Below are 20,280 nucleotides of genomic sequence, written 5' to 3'. Positions count from 1 at the left end.
TGAGTATGTGGTAGTGGTCTCTTGCTGTGCTCAACTGTTGTGGATCAAGTAGCAGTTAGAAGATTTTGGTGTGTTCTCTAATAGTGTGCCATTACTATGTGACAATAACAATGATCTCCACATGGCCAAGAATCTCGTTCAGCATAAGAGAACAAAGTACGTTGATGTGCGACATCATTTCAAAAAAGATAATGTTGAAAAAGGGCTTATCTGCATGAAATTTTGTAGTACAGAAGATCAAATTGTAGATATCTTCACCAAAGCACTAAATAGAGAGAACTTTGAAAAGAATCATTTGGCACTAGGGTTGATCAAATCAAGTTAAGGACTCGGTCCCTCATGACTGGCTATGAAAGAAATGAACAGGTAAAATAGCTAAAATTGTTTTCTGGCGAGGTCTAACTCATTTCTACGTTACAGGTAGACACACATGGAGATCACAGGGAAAACAAAAAAGTTAATGATATTGCACTTTGGCAAAAGGATGCGGCTCACATCTACAACATCTGGCAAGGAACCTGGTTCCCTTGACACATGTTAGTAGTCCTTTTGTACTCTCATGCAAAAAAATTTAAAACGGCTAAAAAGGGTGCCACGTCATTAAAATTTCAGTTTCTCCTTTTTCTTCCTGGAATCAAAGCGTCCTGTCCGTTATGAAATGACCCACCTACCCAAAAAATCAATACCCGTTCCTAACCGGTCTCTCACCTCCATTAAATTAATCTAAAGGATGTCAAAAGCCAAAACTTCCCTTTTTCTCTCAACAACCAAACACTCTCTTCTTCCTTGAACTCTCACTACACTCCACCATGTCTAAAAATCTCGAAGCCACAAATGTCCCAAGTATCGTCCCCACTGTTACTTCATCTACTGAAGCACCGGTAAAAGAGCCCAAGTCCCCGATGACACCCAGTCCAAACCTTAAGCAAGATTCCCAACCACCCACTACCTCTTCACAAACACAATCAAATTCTGCTTCTCATCGGAGTCGCAAGACTTCAAACCCCAAGAGGTTTGTAGCTACAACCTCTCCTTCTGTGTCGCCGAAAATATTGGAGGAGGAAGAAACAGTAAAAGGAGAAGAAAATCAAGAAGTCTCCAGTCTGCAAGTGAAAAAGAATCCTGAGGCATAACATGGGGTGGTTCACAATGGTAACGAATCATCAATGACTACACCAGGCCTCGACTTGAATGTCACCGATTCTACAGGTAATACTCTTACCGGGCCTTCTGAGTTTACTTTGGGGTTAGAAGAACAAGAATCCATAGAGAATATGCTGTCAATAGCTGCTGAGGGAAGTTTGGTGGGTGGCTTTGAAGGTGTGTCTAAAACCCAAGGGTCTCAGGGGGAAGGTGATAGTCTACAAGTAGAGGGTAGGGAATTGGTGCCTATCGAAAATACGACACCTGAAAATACTACTGGGGAACCACATGAGGGACCTATTCCCTCCGCCCAAGAGGAGCCCTCTACTTCTACTTGGGATGAAACCCCTGGTTCTCCCTAAGAACCCCAGGTCAGTGCTGATCCCGCTCTCTTTCCTCATTTCTATGCTGATCCATTGACCATTGTTGTTCCTGAGTTGAGATCTATGTTTGAGGAGGAGAATGAGGATAGTGAAGAAGACTTTGAAAATGTGGCTCTTGCAAGCTTCATTAGTGCTAGGATTAGAAAGGCAACTCCCAAGGAGTCCACTCCTAAAAGACCTACTACTAGGCTACAGAAGAAGGAAGCTCTTGAATTAGTTCTAAGATAAAATAGAGAAGATAAGAAGAAGAAGAGATTGGTGAAGGATGGAAAGATTGTGAATAAGAAGGTAGTGCCTCCAGTACTTGTTGTTGACATTGATGACGAGGTGAATGAGGAGCCTAGTTCCTTAGTTCGTAAGTCCTCCAAGAAACCTACAGTTCCGAGATCCAGGAAGGAGTCATATGAGAGTGTGATGGAGTTTAGCAATGTTGAGGTTGAAATGTCTAGTAAGAAGGCGGCTGAGATGTCTGATGAGAAGGTGGCTGAGAAATCTGTGTTTGAGAAAGTGTTTGAGAAATCTAAAGACAAAGGGAAAAGTGTGAGAAAATTAGTGAAAAGAAAAGCTGGTGAGGAATCTGGTTCCTCCAAGAGGGCCAAGCTGCTTGCGGACAAGGATGCTGGAAGAGAAAACTTGAGAAATCAAAAGGTGTTGTGGGGCAGAACATTTGCCCCTGATATTCTAGACATGACTGGTATGCAACAACTGGTGGAGATTTGTGAGTTTCAACAGTGGACACATTTGTTCATGGTAGAGAATCCTAAGGCGTGTGAGGCAGAAGTGCGTAGTTTCTATGCCGACTTTTTCACAGTAGAGGATGACAACATCTGTATGAAGGTGAATAAGGTAGACTTTATGTTGGATGTGAGTGTGTAGGGAACCATCTTGGGAGTGCCTACTGACACTACTATAAATTTGGAAAAAACCGACCAAGGTCGACCGACCAACTTTGGCCGGTTTTTTTACCAAAACCAAAGTTGGTCGATAAAAAAACCGACAAAAGTTGGTCGATTTTTCAAAATATTTTATTTTTAATTTTTTTTTTGTACGAAACCGACCAACTTTGGTCGGTTTTCTTTGGCGCAAAAATGTGGGAAACTATTTTTGAGTCCTGTAAAACTTATTTTTCAAGAAACGACCAACTTTGGTCAGTTTTTCATTTAAAATAAATTAAAATTAATATTAGAAAACCGACCGAAATTGGTCGGTTAATTTGGCCGGTCATTTTAAAAATCCGACCAACTTTGGTCGGTAATTTTATTTTTTAATAAAATCGACCAACTTTGGTTGGTTATTTTTGTGCGAAAATACAATTAAAGAGTATAAATCAAATAAAAGACAGTCTTAAAATAAAATGCATCAATGGTCTAGTAGTAGAATAGTATCTTACCAGAGTACACACCCCGGTTCGATTCCCAGATGGTGTATTTTTTAATTATATCATTAAAATACCGGCCAACTTTAGTCGGAAAAAACCAACCAGCTTTGGTCCGTTTTTTTGGGCAATTATTTTTTTGAATTTAATTGACCGACCAAATTTCCGACCAACTTTGGTCGATATGCTCTTTTGACCTTCAAAATACCGTCCACATGTAAATGGTCGTATTTTGGACGGTTATTGGCCATTACCGACCAACTTTGATCGATTATTTTGGACGGTTTTGCCCGGATTTCTAGTAGTGTGGCGACATATCCTCCATTGAAGGGACTTGTTCTTCAAACTTCATAAATGCCATTTTGAAGGATAATGCAGTACAACAAGGGGTACAAGTACACAAGAAGGACTTCCTTCCAGCATACCAACTGTTGTTTGAAATGGTCAACAAGGTTCTGCTCCCACGCGCAGAAAGATGTTCCATTATGTCACGAGCCGACTTGTTTCTAATGGATGTCTACTCCACTATAAACCTGTCTAGTCTCATAATAGAATATATGAAGAAAGTGGAGGATTTTAAGGATGGTAATAATGGGTTGCCGTACGAGTCCCTACTCACCAAAGTATTTAACTACTTCAAGGTCCCCTTGGGAAAGGCTACAATGGGTACTCACAAGCAAACCTTCTCCACGACCACCTTAGAAGAGTGTGAGTGTATCGATAAAAGGGGAGGGGCTGGAAGCAATTCCACTATCTCTCAACTAATTGAAGCTCAAAATACTGCCACTGAAGAGATAAGGAAACTGAAGGCACGAAATGCCATTCTCGAAAGTTAGCTCAGTTAGGCCCAGGAGGTACCTGGTTCCAGCCGTTCACAAGGTACAAAGATTGCCCGACTGACGGAAAATGCTAATATGAGGAAATAAGTCGAGGACCTGAAGGAGAGGCTGCTCAACGAGCAGGTATTAGCAAATGCTCGAATGGACATCCTTCTTAGAACCCCTACCTCTTCGTCTATGCCTCCCCCTTCCAATGCTCCTTAAAATCATTCCCTCCCCAATGTCAAGTTTAAGATGTCTATCCTCTATTTTGATCCTTTTTTGTTTGGATGTGTTTAGTGATTGGTATTTTTTTTTGCTATTTTAATTTGTGGATGATTATGTAACAACTGGTACTGGTCCCAGCTTATTTCCAAAATTAATAAATATCCCGTCCTTTTGTTGTGCGTACTTTGCTCTTATGCTCTATTTAGTCATGTTTGTGTGCGCGCATATGTCATGAGTTAACCAGGCTAAACTTCTTTTTGCTTATTACTTGTGATTAATCTTTTTATGATGCCAAAAGGGAAAAATAAATTGAGGGGGAACAAGAGAGGGAACAAGTTCAGGGGGAATACAGGAAGTATGCATGTCACTACATGTCACTCTGGTTTTTAGGGGGAACTTCAATTACAAGTTTGTCATCATAAAAAAGGGAAAAATTGATAGGTTATGTGACCTGTTATGTTTTGATGATCTAACAAACTCAAAGAACCAGATGGGGAACCTGTTCCACATCCTCAAGTGCTCAAGAACAACAAGTCTCAAGTCAGGGACATATCTCAACAATTTAGAGTCAAAGAAACGATAGAGAGAACAGATGGACATCACTTTCCTTGCTGACTGTACTAAGTCAACTCCCCACAGGCTGTAAAGCTGCCGCAACTGTCCTCTGCACACACGCAACACCATAAACAATGGAACAATCACTTTATGGGGAATGCCTTTGTATCAAATATGCTGGCATTGGGAAATATTAACATGAAGTAAAGCAAAAACAAGTCACTTGCACATTCGAGAATCGATCAAGCTTTCTCTCAAGTGTGTCAATCTTGCAAGTGACTCTAAAGGCTTCAAGAACAAAGAACAACATAACGAAGGACAAGTTTCCTGTATTGAGCCATTACATGTCCTTAGTTGTGTTGCACCTTTGTTCAAGTAATTTACTTGTAATTCCTACTTAGCTTAGTTAAGAAGCATTGTGTTGGAAACCGTTTGTAAAACCATAAACCTTGTGTTTGTGTCTTGGCTAGAGTTAGTCAAGTTGTAAGCTTTGTAATAGAGTTATTGCAAAGGGACTTGTAATAGGGTTATTACATGTTAGTGAAGGATTAAGAGTTTAATTCCTAGGTTACAATAGTTTATAACCTATATAAAGTCTTAGTTTCTCTATATAGTTTGATGGACCCTTAGTTTCTATCAGCACCACATAGAGTCTAGGTCCTTATGCCTGGTGTGAGGTTTCACCTCTTCACTTTCAATAAGCGTTGCATTTCCCTTTTGTGGTACAACATGATTTACGTATCTATCACAACAATAAAAAAATAAAAAAAATTGACAACGATATATGTTAAACTTAGCTTGCTACATATTCCAAGACATCAGAGTCTGCTTGACTAGGTGCTTATTAGTGGAAATTCGAAACATCCCACGGGTTTATCAGATCTCAATGTTCATATACCCGATACTACATCACTTTCTATAACATTAATTAATCTGCCATAATTGCAGCGATACGGAGCGTCATTTTCTCTAGGCAGCTGAAGATCCTCTCCAATCTTATACACTTATTTAGAAGAGAGAAACAAAAGGTGTTTGCATAGAGGGACTCACGGCTAATAACTAGTGATAAAATAACCAGACACCAAAATTCTGCTGCCTCACAAACCTTTGAAGGGTTATGCCTTATATTAATACCTTTCTACCATGAAAAACACAGGTTATATTTTGTATGCAAAAGATTCGACATCTGAATACTAAAGTATTAATGTAGCAAAACACCCTTGAAAGAATGTTACTCAGAGACAAAGATGAAGAACATAATGATGCGAGCTTGTTTCTCTAGTTATAATTAAAAGTCATAATTGGAAGGTTTCAGTCTGTGACCCTCTCTTAATACCACTAGCTAGTGGTCTCAATTGTTGCATCTTAGACTGGCCTTGTAAAATAATTATGGTACTTCCATGCGTTGTTTAGTCAGATTTTTCAAAGTTCTTTTATCCCCAACATTCATGCCCTTTCTCATATCATAACTCGACACAAGTACACAGAGTAAAATTTTATGGTAAATCGTACTCAACATATCACATAATAGATGCTCTTTTACTCAGGGTCACGGACTCACCTCCTAAAAGCTGGGCTTTATTTTGGAATTAGGAGGGCCGAGTGCAGAAAAAGCCACTTTTAAGCCTGCTATTTAAAATATATCCACAATTTACAATGTATTTAAAGATTAGTCAATTTACCTAAACTTCAGTACTAAGTATCCCGAATGCTGCTAATTTGAAATCCGGTCCTGAATTGCTGAACTACTAATTTAAAATTCAGGACATAAGATTCGAACTTCTGGACGCAATTTTCGAACTTTAGGATACGATATCCTGAAGTTTGAACTTTGAGGTTTAAATACTCTAGGACGACGTGTCCTGAAGTTTGAGTGAAATTGACGAATCTTTAAATATATTATAAACTGTGGATATATTTTAAATAGTATGCTTAAAAGTGGCTACGTTGGTGTCATTTCCACGAATTAGGACTCACCTCCGAACCATTGGGCCAGAAAACATGGCCCAGATTTATGAACTGACCCGGGCCTTGTTTTTTCCACTAGTGGTGAGGAATTCTCTTTGTTGGAATATGTAAGCTGATGAATGCCCCTCTAATTCCCGCTGAAATTCAAAACGAAGCCTGAGAATTGAGAAATCTTTCCAACTCCATAACAAGGCTTCACAATGCTTCATCGTACCAAAATTCTCTCCGAAAACATTTCCAAACTAAACCTTAGCAAACATTTCCTCCGGCAACATTGTCGCACGAAGTCGACTCGCCGTTTCAACAACGCCAAAGATGAAGATGAAGATTATCACGGAGTCCGAAGAAAAACTGAAATTTATTTGCTAAAAAGCAGAGGTCAACACCTGCTCATGAATCCCAGAGTTCTTAATTCCATTGTCCAAAAGTCCAACATACTTCCTACTGATACCGTTCTAGAAATTGGACCCGGCACTGGAAATCTTACCCTGAAGCTTCTAGAAGTTGCCGAAAAAGTCATAGCCATCGAAATTGACAAACGTATGGTTGAGATTCTTCACAAGCGCGTCTCTGAGCGAGGGCTTCAGGACCGCTTAACTGTAAGTTAATTATGCTTATACATTGTTCGACGAAATGCGTAACAAAAATAGTATTATTAGTATAAAATTCTGTACTATTAATATAACGTTTGGTTTTGGTTAAAGTTCAGCATAACTGATATTGACATAACTTACGGGAATCAGGTGTCATTTCATAGGGGATAGAAGGTGATATAAGACTAGGTTTATTAGTAATACCAGGGTTAAGCTAATTCTATATTTTGGTATGGCCATCTCTACATCCTATATTATTATCTATGGCATGCCAATCCATGTATTATTACACTATATAACAACCCTTATATTATAATCCTTGTATAACTTGTCACTGAACCGAACAAACCTTAATGCAGTTGTGTTGACATGCCTAGGACTTTATACTTAGTTCAGTTGAGTAGTTGCCATTTGGGTTTTGCAGGTTATATGTCAAGATGCTTTAAAGACCGAGTTTCCAGAGTTTGATCTTTTGGTAGCCAACATCCCTTATGGAATTTCTTCTCCTTTGGTTGCTAAATTGGTTTTTGGGAAAAACCCATATAGGAGTGGGACGCTACTTCTTCAGAAAGAGTTTGCAAGGAGGCTATTGGCAAATCCAGGGGACTCTGAGTTTAATAGATTAGCTGTGAACGTGAAGCTGGTGGCTGATGTAGAGTTTGTCATGAATGTGAGCAAGAAGGACTTTTTGCCGTGTCCAAAAGTTGATTCTGCTGTTGTGAAGATACATCCTAAAGCTGAAATTCCAGAGTTGGACTATCAAGAATGGTGTGCATTTACAAGAACCTGCTTCACCAAGAAAAATAAAACATTAGGTGCGATCTTTAAGCAGAAAAGAATGTTACTGGAGTTAATGAAGCTGCAAGAAATCAAACTGGATGAAGTGAATAACGCAATTTACAGTGATTATCATGTTAATGATTCAGAAGATGAAGATGGGCTGCACAATGAAGATAATGCTAATGTCTCTTCTGATGTCGGAATGGACCTGAACTTGTTCAGAGAGAAAGTCATTGACATTCTACGATCTGGTGGATTCGAAGATAAGAGGCCTTCAAAGCTCTCCCATGAGGAGCTACTGAACTTACTTTCTTTGTTCAATCGAGCTAGGTTGCACTTTCACGGTCAAGTAAAACCCACGAATGGAAAGGATGCAGAACTTGCTTCTGCATTTGGTCCATTATAATGCTTAAATACACACCATCCATGCTGTGTAGTCTTTCACCTCATTTAAGTAAATGGCAATTCAACCAAGTTTGTTGATCAAGCCATAGCTGCAGATGATCAAATCTTTTACAAGAACTTTGCAGAAGATATCTCATTTGGTACTCAGAACAGGTCATATTTTAGAAGGTCATAGGATTGATCTGTTCTTCTTAGTCATTTCATGTACTGTATTCTCGGCAGAAACTTTATGTCATCTGGATTAAATTCGACGGTGGAATGTCAATGGATTTCATAAGATGCTGTTGTTTATGAATTATCATTACCATTTAACAAATGGGTGGACTCGATTGGAGCCCATAGCAAGTGGTCATTAAGCCAAATCGGCTTCTAAGCCTTGAGACAATTGTCCAACCTGTTTCTGAAATCCCCTCCTTCAGGGATGAGAGTATCTGGTTGTTTGCTTGCACCTTGTCGGCCACCTCTACCAGTAGCCAGTGCAGAACCGGAGCTTCGGCTGATACTTGGCACACTTCAACCTGGCCTATCATAGATTTCTCTCTTCAATGGTTCAGCTTGAATGACCGTTGGTAACGAAAAGGGGAAGGGCCTGCAACAAGCCTCGCTTGAAAGAACCTGCTTGAGACCCCAGGTCTAGTTTCATTTAGTTGTTATTCTACTCATGCTGGAATACTGGGTTTTGATTGTCCTATTTAACTGTTTTCTTCTTTTCTTGTTTGGTAAAATTCTGAATAACATTTTCTTTCGAGTTTCCTGATCATCAGAATATTTTACGTTGTCTCTTTGATTAAAGGCCTGTTAAATGTAATATGTAGTTAATATAGCTTAAATATTGATCAAAAGAAAAATCGTCCATCTTCACTTTTGCAATTGCCTTTTCCTTTCAGGAATAGAATTCATTTTTTTTAAGTGATGATGTTTAACATAAGGGGATTTTTAGAATGACCTATGCACGACTTTGCTTTATACACGTTGCTTATTAGCTTTAATATGCTTTTCCAAGAGTTCATGTTGGAGATACTACAATTTAGTGTTTATTTAAAAGGGCAGAGTGCAAGAAGGTTGCAGTGGCATGGGAAAGCGCATGAGCTGAAAGACTGGTGGTGAGCTGCAAAAGCAAGATCAAGAGAAGAAGGCAGCCATGGCTTGACATATTGTCCTTACTATCTCCCATGAATTGGTATAATATGTCCCAAGATAAAGTGAACCTTACGGTTGATGGGAACTGGAACATCTTTGACCTCTTTCAAATGTAGGATATGTTGAAATCCTTGCCTTTTTCGGTTCTGCATACTTCTGTAATAGCATGAATATTTTAGTAACTATACCCTCTCCACCCCACTCCATGGATTTTGCCTGCTACAGGTTGTTTCGAATTTTTCAGGCAGAGATAACTCTCTGCCCCAGGTGGGCAGCATTTTGGTATTGCCACCTTTAATTATTGCACATTTGCTCTCATATCGACCTTGTGAGTTCTCTGAAATATTGGGATGTCTATGGTGTAAGCAGGCTGGACTGGTTCTCAAGTCAGAGATATGAAGAATCCAAAAATCTAAGCAAGGGATTACAACTTCCCTATCTCATTTGCGATTAAAAAAACTATCAACATCTCAATGGGACGATTCTGATGATTTTAGCTGGAAAAATGGTGGGATTCAGTCAACCACAAGAGGATGACAAAGCCCTATTAGTTTCTCCCCGTGGTTATTTTCCAGTGACTTTCTCCCAGTAATTCTGCAAAAGGAAAAACGCTACTGAACGGTGATTAGAACAGTGATCTGCACAAATGCAGTAAACAAATTACATAGATTACTATCCTAAAGCAGTAAACAAGTATATAGATCGCTGGCTTATCTGCGCATTTCCTCTAAATTTATTGAGGTTAAATCACTCTTCTAAATTTCCAGCTTTACTGAGTAATTTCTGTCAACGTAACTAGAATTTTGGATATTTTATCATAGGTTGACTTGATCTAAAACTTTGTGGTGCCATTCAAGTGGATATTTTCTGATATTTGTGTTTTTAGCAGAGGAAGTATTCGTTGCAATGTGAGATTGGAAGAGAATACAGGGAATTACAGTGTTAGAGTTTGTGATATGACATTGGCTTCCTTTCGTCATTGTAAAAAAAAAATTCTTACCAGAGGACGTAGACGTACTAGTTGAACCTCGTAAATCTTGAGTTCATCTTTCTTCTACTGTATTTGTGCAATTGACCGTGAGCATTTTATCACGTGCTTGTGATAACTGATAACATTTTATCTATATATGTTTTTTAACGAGGTGATTCCAATAGCAGAAACGCGTTGATTGCCATAGGAATTGAGTCCCTACTCCTTGTGGAATTTCACATACAAACAACATCTACTCCTACAACTTGTTTGGATGGTTGGATGGTTGTTACCTATTGTATTGTTTCCTTAAATACAATATTTGTTTTGATTGTTAATTAAATTTTATAGTATCCTATCGTTAAATTCGTCGTTATATAATGATAAAAAAGTACTAATTTTGTGTGGTCACGTCATTTTATCCAAATATTGTATTCGTTAAAGTATTATAGTACAATATAATATAATACAATACAATATAATACGATTCATTATGAAAGATAGGTAACAACCATCCAAACAAGCTGTTACATTAAAACCTATTCATTTGCAAGGTGGCGCATGGATTGTTGAGTTGGATTTTTTTTCCTATCTACAACAAATTCAAGATATAAATGTAGTTTCCGAATTGATTGATATAAACACTCAAGAATATGATGGAAAACTGTATCTGTATTGAATGCAAAGCTCAATTTAAATACAAGTCTTCCTAAGAGTACTCCTTGAATTAGGAGACTTATTCAAATCAAAACACTATCTAGAGCTAACTAACTGAATGATAAGTATGAACTAAAAGGATAACTCTAAATCTATATCTAATCTAAGGATAAGCATGAAAGCTAAGAACTAATCCAAAGGGATAAACAACTAGTTACAATTGTTGTTCCAATACGCCCCCTCAAGTTACACGATGTGTAACTAAGCTTAACTTGAACAAATTTCGGTCAAATGCTGGTTTGGCAAGTGGCTTGGTGAGCGTATCAGCTAGTTGGTCAGCAGAATGAACATGAACAACTTGAACCCCCTTCTGTTGAACATGGTTGCGCACAAAGTGAAAGTCCACCTCAACATGCTTCATGCGACTATGAAGGCCTGGATTCTCGCTTAGGTAAGTGACACCAATGTTGTCACAGTAGATTGTGGGAGTATCTTTGACAGAAAGCTTCATCTCAAGCAATAGGTTTTTCACCACAACAATTCAGCAAGAGCGTTGGCAACAACTCTATATTCAGCTTCGGTTGATGAGCGAGCGACAATTTTTTGCTTTTTCGAAGACCAACTGATTAGGTTACGATCAAGAAACAGAATATAGCTAGACGTGGAGGATCTGTCAGTGAAATCTCCAGCTCATTCGGTATCAAAATACATGTGCAGATTAAAATCAAAATTTGGGGACACACGGAGGCCAAACTGGATTGTACCATGAAGATACCTGAGAACACGTTTCACAGCTTTCCAATATAGGTCTGATGGTGATTGCATAAACTGGGACAGTTTATTGACCGCATAGGAAATGTATGGCCTTGTAAAAGACAGATATTGAAGTCTGCCTGGGACTCGACAATAGCGAGTTGCATCTGTAAGGTCAACCCCATCATTGAGTTTGAGTAAGTTGGAGTTACTCATTGGTGTTTTAGCACTTTTGCAATCAGACATCAATTTTGCACTTAAAATTTCATTGATATAATTTGCTTGAGATAGAATAATGTCATCTGAACTTCAAATCACCTCAACACCAAGAAAGTAATAAAGGCTTCCCAAATCTTTAATTTAGAAGCGAGAAGCAAGGGAAGCTATAACCTCATTCACAGTGATAGGATTGTTGCCGGTGACGATGATGTCGTCAACATATACAAAAATGAACATGAAACCAGCATTGCTGATCCTAACGAATAGAGAGTGGTCCGATTTAGTCTTGACAAATCCCATGTACAGAATATGACCTTTGAGTGCATTTTACCAAGCCCGAGGTGCTTGCTTCAGGCCATAAATTTCCTTGCGCAACTTACAGATATGAGTCGAGTTGTTGGCACAAGTAAACCCCGGAGGTTGCATCATGTAAACCTCCTCTTCAAGATCACCTTGAAGAAATGCATTGTTGACGTCAAGCTAACGAAGGGGCCAGTGAAATAGGAGAGCAACAACAAAAATGATTCGGACAGTGGTGGGTTTGACTACCGGACTTAAAGTCGAGTGAAAATCAACACCCGACCTCTGAGTAAATCCTTTGGCAACTAGTCTCGCTTTGTAGCAATCAACCGAACTGTCTGCTTTCCTCTTAGTCCTGAAAAGCCACTTACATGAAACAAAAATTTTAGAAGAATCATTTAGAACTAGTTCCCAAGTACGGTTATTCAGCAAAGCATCAAATTCTGATTTCATAGCTTTTCTCCACTCAGGGTATTTCTCGGCTTGTTTGAAGGTATGTGGTACAAGTGAGGTTTCTAAATGAGCAAGGTAGTCAAAAATTTGCTTTGGTTTTTGAATGTTATTCTGTGAATGAGTGATAATACGATTGGAGGGGAATGGCAGTGGGAAAGTATGGGTTCGATTGGTGGTGCTTCTTAGTTACCGCCGGTTCGAACAGAGACAGTAGGAGAAGGTGCCATGGTTTTTGATTGGGGTGTTCTGCGGTGATACACTAGAAGTGGTGGAGAGATTTGTGAAGTTTTAGATGTAGAAGATGGTGAATTTATAGGTGTGTTGGGGTTTGGCGGTTGACGGGCAGTGCTCGAAGGTTTCAGAGAAGATGGGCATGGACAATGAGACTCCTGGGCAATGGAAATTGTAGAAGAAGGAGGAGAGAGAGGATTACCAGCGTAGAAGTCTTTGAAGAGTCCGAATTTGCTTCTGTCAATGGCACGCCGGAAATGGAGGATTGTAGTGGTGGGTCAATTTGGTTTGGGGAAGGAGATGACGTTTGGGATTGGGGTTCTGCCACTGGAATTTGTATTTCAATGTGGTGGGGCAAATCCGAAGTATTAGAGACATTATGGGTGAGATTGGGTGTGTTAGCAATTGCACTAGTTGTCCATTCCAGGTGCCTTTTTTGAATTGTAATATTAGAGAGCAAATCTTTGAAAGGAAAGTTATTTTCAACAAAATGTACATCACGGGATAAATAAATTTTTGATGAGATTAGATCAAAGCATTGGCGGAAGTGATGGGACAATGGAAAATCGAGATAAACACATGGGGTGGATTTTGGTTCAAGTTTATTTTTAGAGTATGGTTTAAGCCATGGATAACATAAACACCCAAAAATTCTTAGATAAGCATAATCAGGTATTCTACCAAATAATTTTTCAAAAGGAGAATTATTATTTAAAAGTGTGGTGGGGAGTCGGTTAATGAGATAGACCGCATGGTGACAGGCAAAGGACCAAAAAAGGGATGGCAGATACACCTCATGTAAGAGTGTTCGTACAGTTTCAATAATGTAACGATGCCTTCTGTCACGACCCAAAATCTAACCATGTCGTGATGGCGCCTACCGTTATACTAGGCCAGCCACTTATTTCCAAATAGTCCATTTTTCAAGTAAAAACTTAAGGAAAATCATATTTTTTAACAGAAATTCAATAAGATAAAAGTAGAAATCAAAATCCAGCGGAAAGAAACACAATCCCGACCTCGGGTATCACTAAGTCATGAGCCAAAACTTCTACATTTGTTCGAAATAATATGACCCACATGGTTTGAGAATACCCAAATAAATATACTAAAGGAAGATAAGGAAAAGAGATGGCGGAACTGCGGTCGCCAAGCAGCTACCTCACAATCTCCACAGAAAGTCTCCAATTGGTGTGATCAACAACCACTGCCGTACGAGATACCTGGATCTGCATACAGAGGTGCAGGGGGTAACGTGAGTACACTAATTCAGTAAGTAACAAGTCCAAACTAATGGACTGGCGGTAGTGACGAACCAAACCTCAACAGGTTGCAACAGTTAATTGTACGGAAAAGTAGACATGCTTACAGTTCATGTAGTTTCTCAGCAGTAATTAAACACAGTATGAACGATACAGAGTATAAAGTTTAGGAACCTCTAAGTACCAATGCACATATAGCATGATCAATGTTACGTGTAATACTTCCACTCACATTGCTCAACTACTCGGTACTGTATATGGCTCATTCGGCCCAGGGAAGATCTATCCCGGAATATATATACATCACAGACTATAAGTCACCCAATACCGAGGAAAACAGGCCAATCCAGCCTCATGGAGAAGGTCCATCTCCATACCAATACTTCGGACAAGATCCATACCCAGGGAAAATCCATCCCTCAATATCATCAACTGCACTCGTTGGGGGTGTAAAGACTCCGGAGGGGCTTCTCTAAGCCAAAGCGCTATATCAATGCCAGCGAAGGCATGATCAATATCTTACTGCGGCGTACAACCCGATCCCATACCGTCAATCAATATCAGGCTCTCGGCCTTACTAAGTCAATACACTTCAGTCTCACACATATGGGCTAAGATGTCATGATACAAGCCCGAACAATGATGTGATATGTCAAATAGCAATAATCAAGACCGAGGCATGATATAATATGCATGAACAGGAAATGTAGGAGAGTCTTTGATGGACTCGGATCCTTTGCATGATTTCATATGAGGAGCCACCTTTGACGGGCTTTGAATTTAGACAGATCCAACGGGCCTTCTTGCATAGACTTGGGCTTGCTTTGATGATGGATAGAAAAAATTCTTGATTTTCTTACTGAGTATATAATATACATAAAACTAATGACATGACAGCAAGAAACAACCTCTCGGGTCTCAACAATATCGGCGTGCAGCCTTAATATGATATTTAGCATGATTTGCAGCTTATCAACTTAATCACATAATTACAACACAATATCAACATAAACGAGTAACTAAGTGGTGCCATGGAATGATCCAGACTGCATTTTTCACTATGCACGCACACGCCTGTCACTTGGCATTGCGTCGCCTCAATAGTAATTATAGAACACATAGTTCGGGGTTTCGAACCCTCAGAACCAAGTTTGGAAGCATTACTTACCTCAAGCCAAACTCTAGTCCGCGATGCTTTTTCCTCTCGATTCGGCCTCAAAATACCCTGAATCTAACCAAAATCAGAACCATAACATCAATATATGCTAAGGGAACAAAGCCTACGCAAAAATAATCAAATTACAGTATAAATCCCGAAATTGGTCAAAACCTGACCCCCGGGCCCAAGTCTCGAAATTCAATAAAAGTCACATCAATAGAATTCTTATCCTCCGACGAGTCCATACATACCAAGAACATCAAAATCGGACCCCGATTGGCCCCTCAAATCCCCCACTTACACTCTCCAATTTCAAGCCCTAGTTCACCAATTTTAGGCTATAAATCCCACTAATTTCATGTTTAAAAAAGTAAGAATCAACATAGGAACGAGTATTGAGTCCAAAAATCTTAACCCCAAGTGTTTCCCCTTGATTCCCTCTTCAATCCTTCTCAAAAAGCTCCGAAATCGCTCACAAATGGTGGAAGATAGACAAAAAATCGAGAACATGGCTATTTAAACATTCTGCCCAGGTAAATTTGTTTAATCGCAATCGCAGAAAGACCATCGCGATCGTGAAGAACAAACTTTGCTGACCCAAATATTACCCTACGCGAATGCATTATTCCCCATGCGAACGCGATACACAACAGCCCTACACCTACGCGATAGCGGACCAGGAACCGCGTTCGCGATGAACAAACGCGTGGTCAAACTCTGGTCCACTTAACCTTATGCGAACGTGACTTAACCCACGCGTTCGTGATTCTATACCTGATAACCTCTCGCGATAGAAATCCTTAATACGCGAACATGAAGAACAAACATTGACTGCCTCTACAAAATACTCTACGCGATCGCGAAGAAGGAATCTCTGCAACAGAACTGAAGTGAAAACCTGCAACTCTCAAACCACAAACTTGGTCTGATAACCACCCGAAACTCACCTGAGGCCCTCGAGACCTCAACCAAACATGCCAACACATCCCATAATATCATTCAAACTTGTTCCAACCTTCAGATCGCTCAAACAACATCAAAACATCAAATCATCATCAGATTCAAGCCTAAGAATCCCAAAAACTTTTGAATTTCGAATTCGATCAAAACGTCTATCAAACCTCGTCCGAATGACATGAAATTTTGCGTACACGTCACAAATGACGCAACGAACCTACTCCAACTTCCGGAATTCCATTCCAACCCTGATATCAAAATTTCTCCGATCAACCGGAAAATGCCAAAATTCCAATTTCGCCAATTCAAGCCTAAATCTACTCCGGACCTCCAAAACACATTCCGATCACGCTCCTAAGTCCCAAATCACCTCACAAAGCTATCCGAATCATAAAAACCAAATTCCGAGATCGTTTACTCACAAGTCAACTCCTGGTTAACTTTTTCCAACTGAAAGGCCAACTTGAGACTAAGTGTCTCATACCTCTCCGAACCCGAATCAACCCGATACCATATAATACAGCTGAACAAGACATAAAAAAGCAGAAATGGGGGAAACAGGGCTGAAATTCATAAAACGACTGGGTCGTTACATCCTCCCCACTTAAACATAGGTTCGTCCTCGAACGTGCCCAGAGTTGTTTCGAAAACCATCAAATTGCTGTATAACCTTACCATGTACATACCCAGGGGTTATCCCACGTCACCCTATCTTATATAGGTCTGATAGCACAACATAACTGAAATTTCACAATTCAACCTAGCCCATAAACCTTAGAACCAAATTTCCACTCTCGAATTTATCTATACGATCAGAATCTCACATCTACACCCGAATAGGCCCGAACAAGCTGTCACAAACCATACATGCAGCCTCAGATGCAATTACATGATATACCACATAGCTCAAACTCTCGTAGCGATAACTTCTGACCACAGCAGTTGCTCAGAACAACCGAATATCGATAATAAACCTCTTATCAAATAAAGCCTCATTCCAGCACTTCTGTATACTGCCAATGATAAATGAAACACATAGAAAGTCATAACCATTCCTCAAATCAACCATTCGTGAAGCCACTTCTTCTTTGGCAAGGACCATAGTAAATTTCTAAGCTGAACATCGATGTTATCCTTCCAACATGCTGAAACCAAATCCGTTTATATTCATTCTAGATCCCAACGATCTCATCTAATACAACACAACTACTTTGGTGACATGACATATCAATACAATCTAAAGCCACAACTCGTGCAACCCGCGCACCAATAAGCAATAATCCGAACGTACTCAAATCATGAAAAAATTACTCAATTGAGAGAGTTGTACCGCAAGCTCACAGGTACCACCACACACAATACTGAGAACCCGTCACACATCGTAGAAATAGAACACACGAATCTAACCCGAAGGATCATACCTCCACATAACTTCGTTGCAATTGCGACACCCTATCCAAACACTGGTCTCCATGAAATACCTCAAGTCACTATGTTCAAAATCGACAACCACGCGTAAATTTGATGTCTAGAACCAAAGAAAATCATCATAACCATGGCGAAGCAATTGACATAACATTACACAAACCCAAAAGGACACGATCGATACGCCATCTGCCGAGCAATACCCAATACTCTTCCCGCTCGAATTCCACTGAGATACCCCAATAAAACTGCACCACATATGCCTATAACCAACAAATCCTAACGCATCGCAACATGGATAAGTAACTCATAGGTCTCCCCAGATCACTAATAAGCTCAATAATAATCGAATCAACACATCCCTTAACAATTCAACTCAGAGTCAACCAAGCCGACTTGATGTAGAACACACATCCATATTGGCCTACCAATGAACCCCTTATCAAGGAGTTCCTAAAGCTGCTCCTTTAACTCCGCCGGTACTATAAGATACGGTGCTCGACACCAAACCAATACCAAAATCAACAACCCTGTCCGGCGACATACCCGGCACCAGGAAACACATCCGGAAAATCCCTCACCATCGGAACTAAGTCAATGGTAGGAGTTTCTGCACTGACATCCATCACGAAGGCCAAATAAGAAAGACAACCCTTCCTAGTCATCCGCTGGGTCTTCAAAAATGAAACCACCCTACTGGGAACATAATCCGTCGAACCTCGCCACTCAATCTGTGGCATTCCCGGCATAGCCAACGTCGCCGTCCTAGCGCAACAGCCCAGAATAACACGATACGGAGACAACCAGTCCATACCCAATATCACACCAATAGCTAGCATACTAAGCAACAAGGATCCACTCGGGTCTCCAGACCTCCAATGGTTACCGCACCAACCCGATATACATAGTCCATAACCATGACCTAACCTGTTTATGAGAACTCCCAGTCTCCAAATCCATACAACACGTGAATCACCATATCCGATCCCAACTCCACCATTTGAATATACAACACACCTCGAATACCCAATCATCCCACGAGATATACTCCTATATTTCTTCTGTGCCACCAAGCAAACTCGAATATCAGCAGTCAATCCAACAAGAGAGTGCCGCAATACTAATGAAGTATCCTCAACTCAAACACATTGCCCTTTTTAAAATGTATACCCTCATCAAGCCACATCAATCAGTGATCTCATTTATCTAGTCATCTAAAACTGTCCATGCTACCTAAGAATTTGTGACCTTCCTTCCAAAACTGAACTATGACCTTACACATACAAATCTCAATCCTACACAACATATCGCATATACCATACCATCCTAGGATAAACATGAGAACTTCATATCCATTCTGAGCCACAAGCAACTACGTACTCAACTAGCCAAGAACTTTTCATTGATCCCATCTAGAATAAAATCACTATACATCCCATGCTCCTCACGCTCGTACAAAATATATATCTCTAACCTTGGTAGAAACCATCAAGAACTCTCTGAATTCCATTTGCACAAAACTAAACTGTCAGGATTGAATCCTTATAACTCAACCAAGCTACGCAGGCCACTAAAACCCAAGAGCATTACCGCGAAACACCTGTAAAAACTCACTACCTCTTAAGCACCCAAAGAACTGATCATATCCTTACCATGCAGATCCGGCCTACTACCAAGCTATCACATCTATCCAAGTTCCTTCTAATTTACCTTCAACTTGATACTTCTTCTCTCTATAACACCATAATCCTCAACCCAGACTCCCCACACGAGACCCAAGCATAAAACCACAATGTCTAAGGCTCATAAGTCGTTGAATACTCTCTTAAATATCCTCAAAAGCACCACATTCAAAATGCCTACCCTGAAGAGACTTCTTGCGAAATCAAAGCCATTACCTTCACCTTCATGATACTGATATGCAGAATCTCATAATTGATATAGAAGTGCTTCAAGTCTTGACACCCTCCAATGCAAACCTCAGTTTCTAGCCAAATATACAACCTGGAAATCTCCAATTATTACATGTAAAATCTTGAACCCATTAGAACCATTCTCGAGAGTCATCCACTCTACTCAAACCACAATTAGACCGATCAAACGGACCGGATGACCTGTGCTCCATTAGCACTCCGACACCGCAGAATGAAACCTCACCTTAATGCAACCAAGCAACTTCCTGTTTTATGCATCGTACCTCCTTTACCAATAACAACTCAAGTCATTCCGTGATTCTCATACACCCATAAAGAATAACATAACCTCTATTGAAATTTCCTTTACTCGAGCCATCCTCGGTCTCAACCTCCGTAAGCCATAACTGATTCACCAGTAAGCCTCAAAATGGAACCAACATAGCACATAACTGTGCAATCAACTAATCAATTGCAAACTCCCCCACTTGGCTTGGAGCCACAGATCAAAACACACAATAACTTGTAATACATATACTCTATTACTGCCATAATACCATAGCGAGATTAAACTTAATCCTTCATAAGCTCGT

At 39.9% G+C, this 20,280-nt stretch overlaps 1 protein-coding gene across 1 annotated transcript; it reads left to right on the top strand.

The window, feature by feature from the left end:
- The first annotated feature begins 6,565 nt into the window (after positions 1–6,565).
- On the top strand, positions 6,566–10,540 carry LOC107795324 (ribosomal RNA small subunit methyltransferase, mitochondrial-like). Its single transcript, XM_075249957.1, has 4 exons — positions 6,566–7,069; positions 7,488–8,879; positions 9,299–9,500; positions 9,758–10,540. The coding sequence occupies exons 1-2, from the start codon at positions 6,671–6,673 to the stop codon at positions 8,247–8,249; spliced, it is 1,161 nt and encodes a 386-aa protein (XP_075106058.1). The 5' UTR covers positions 6,566–6,670; the 3' UTR covers positions 8,250–8,879; positions 9,299–9,500; positions 9,758–10,540.
- Positions 10,541–20,280: the final 9,740 nt, after the last annotated feature.

The sequence above is a fragment of the Nicotiana tabacum genome, chromosome 3 (genome assembly GCF_000715075.1).
Source record: "Nicotiana tabacum cultivar K326 chromosome 3, ASM71507v2, whole genome shotgun sequence".
NCBI classification, from domain to species: domain Eukaryota; kingdom Viridiplantae; phylum Streptophyta; class Magnoliopsida; order Solanales; family Solanaceae; genus Nicotiana; species Nicotiana tabacum.
Note: the sequence above shows the minus strand (reverse complement) of the source record. Positions and strands in the feature narration are given on the sequence as shown.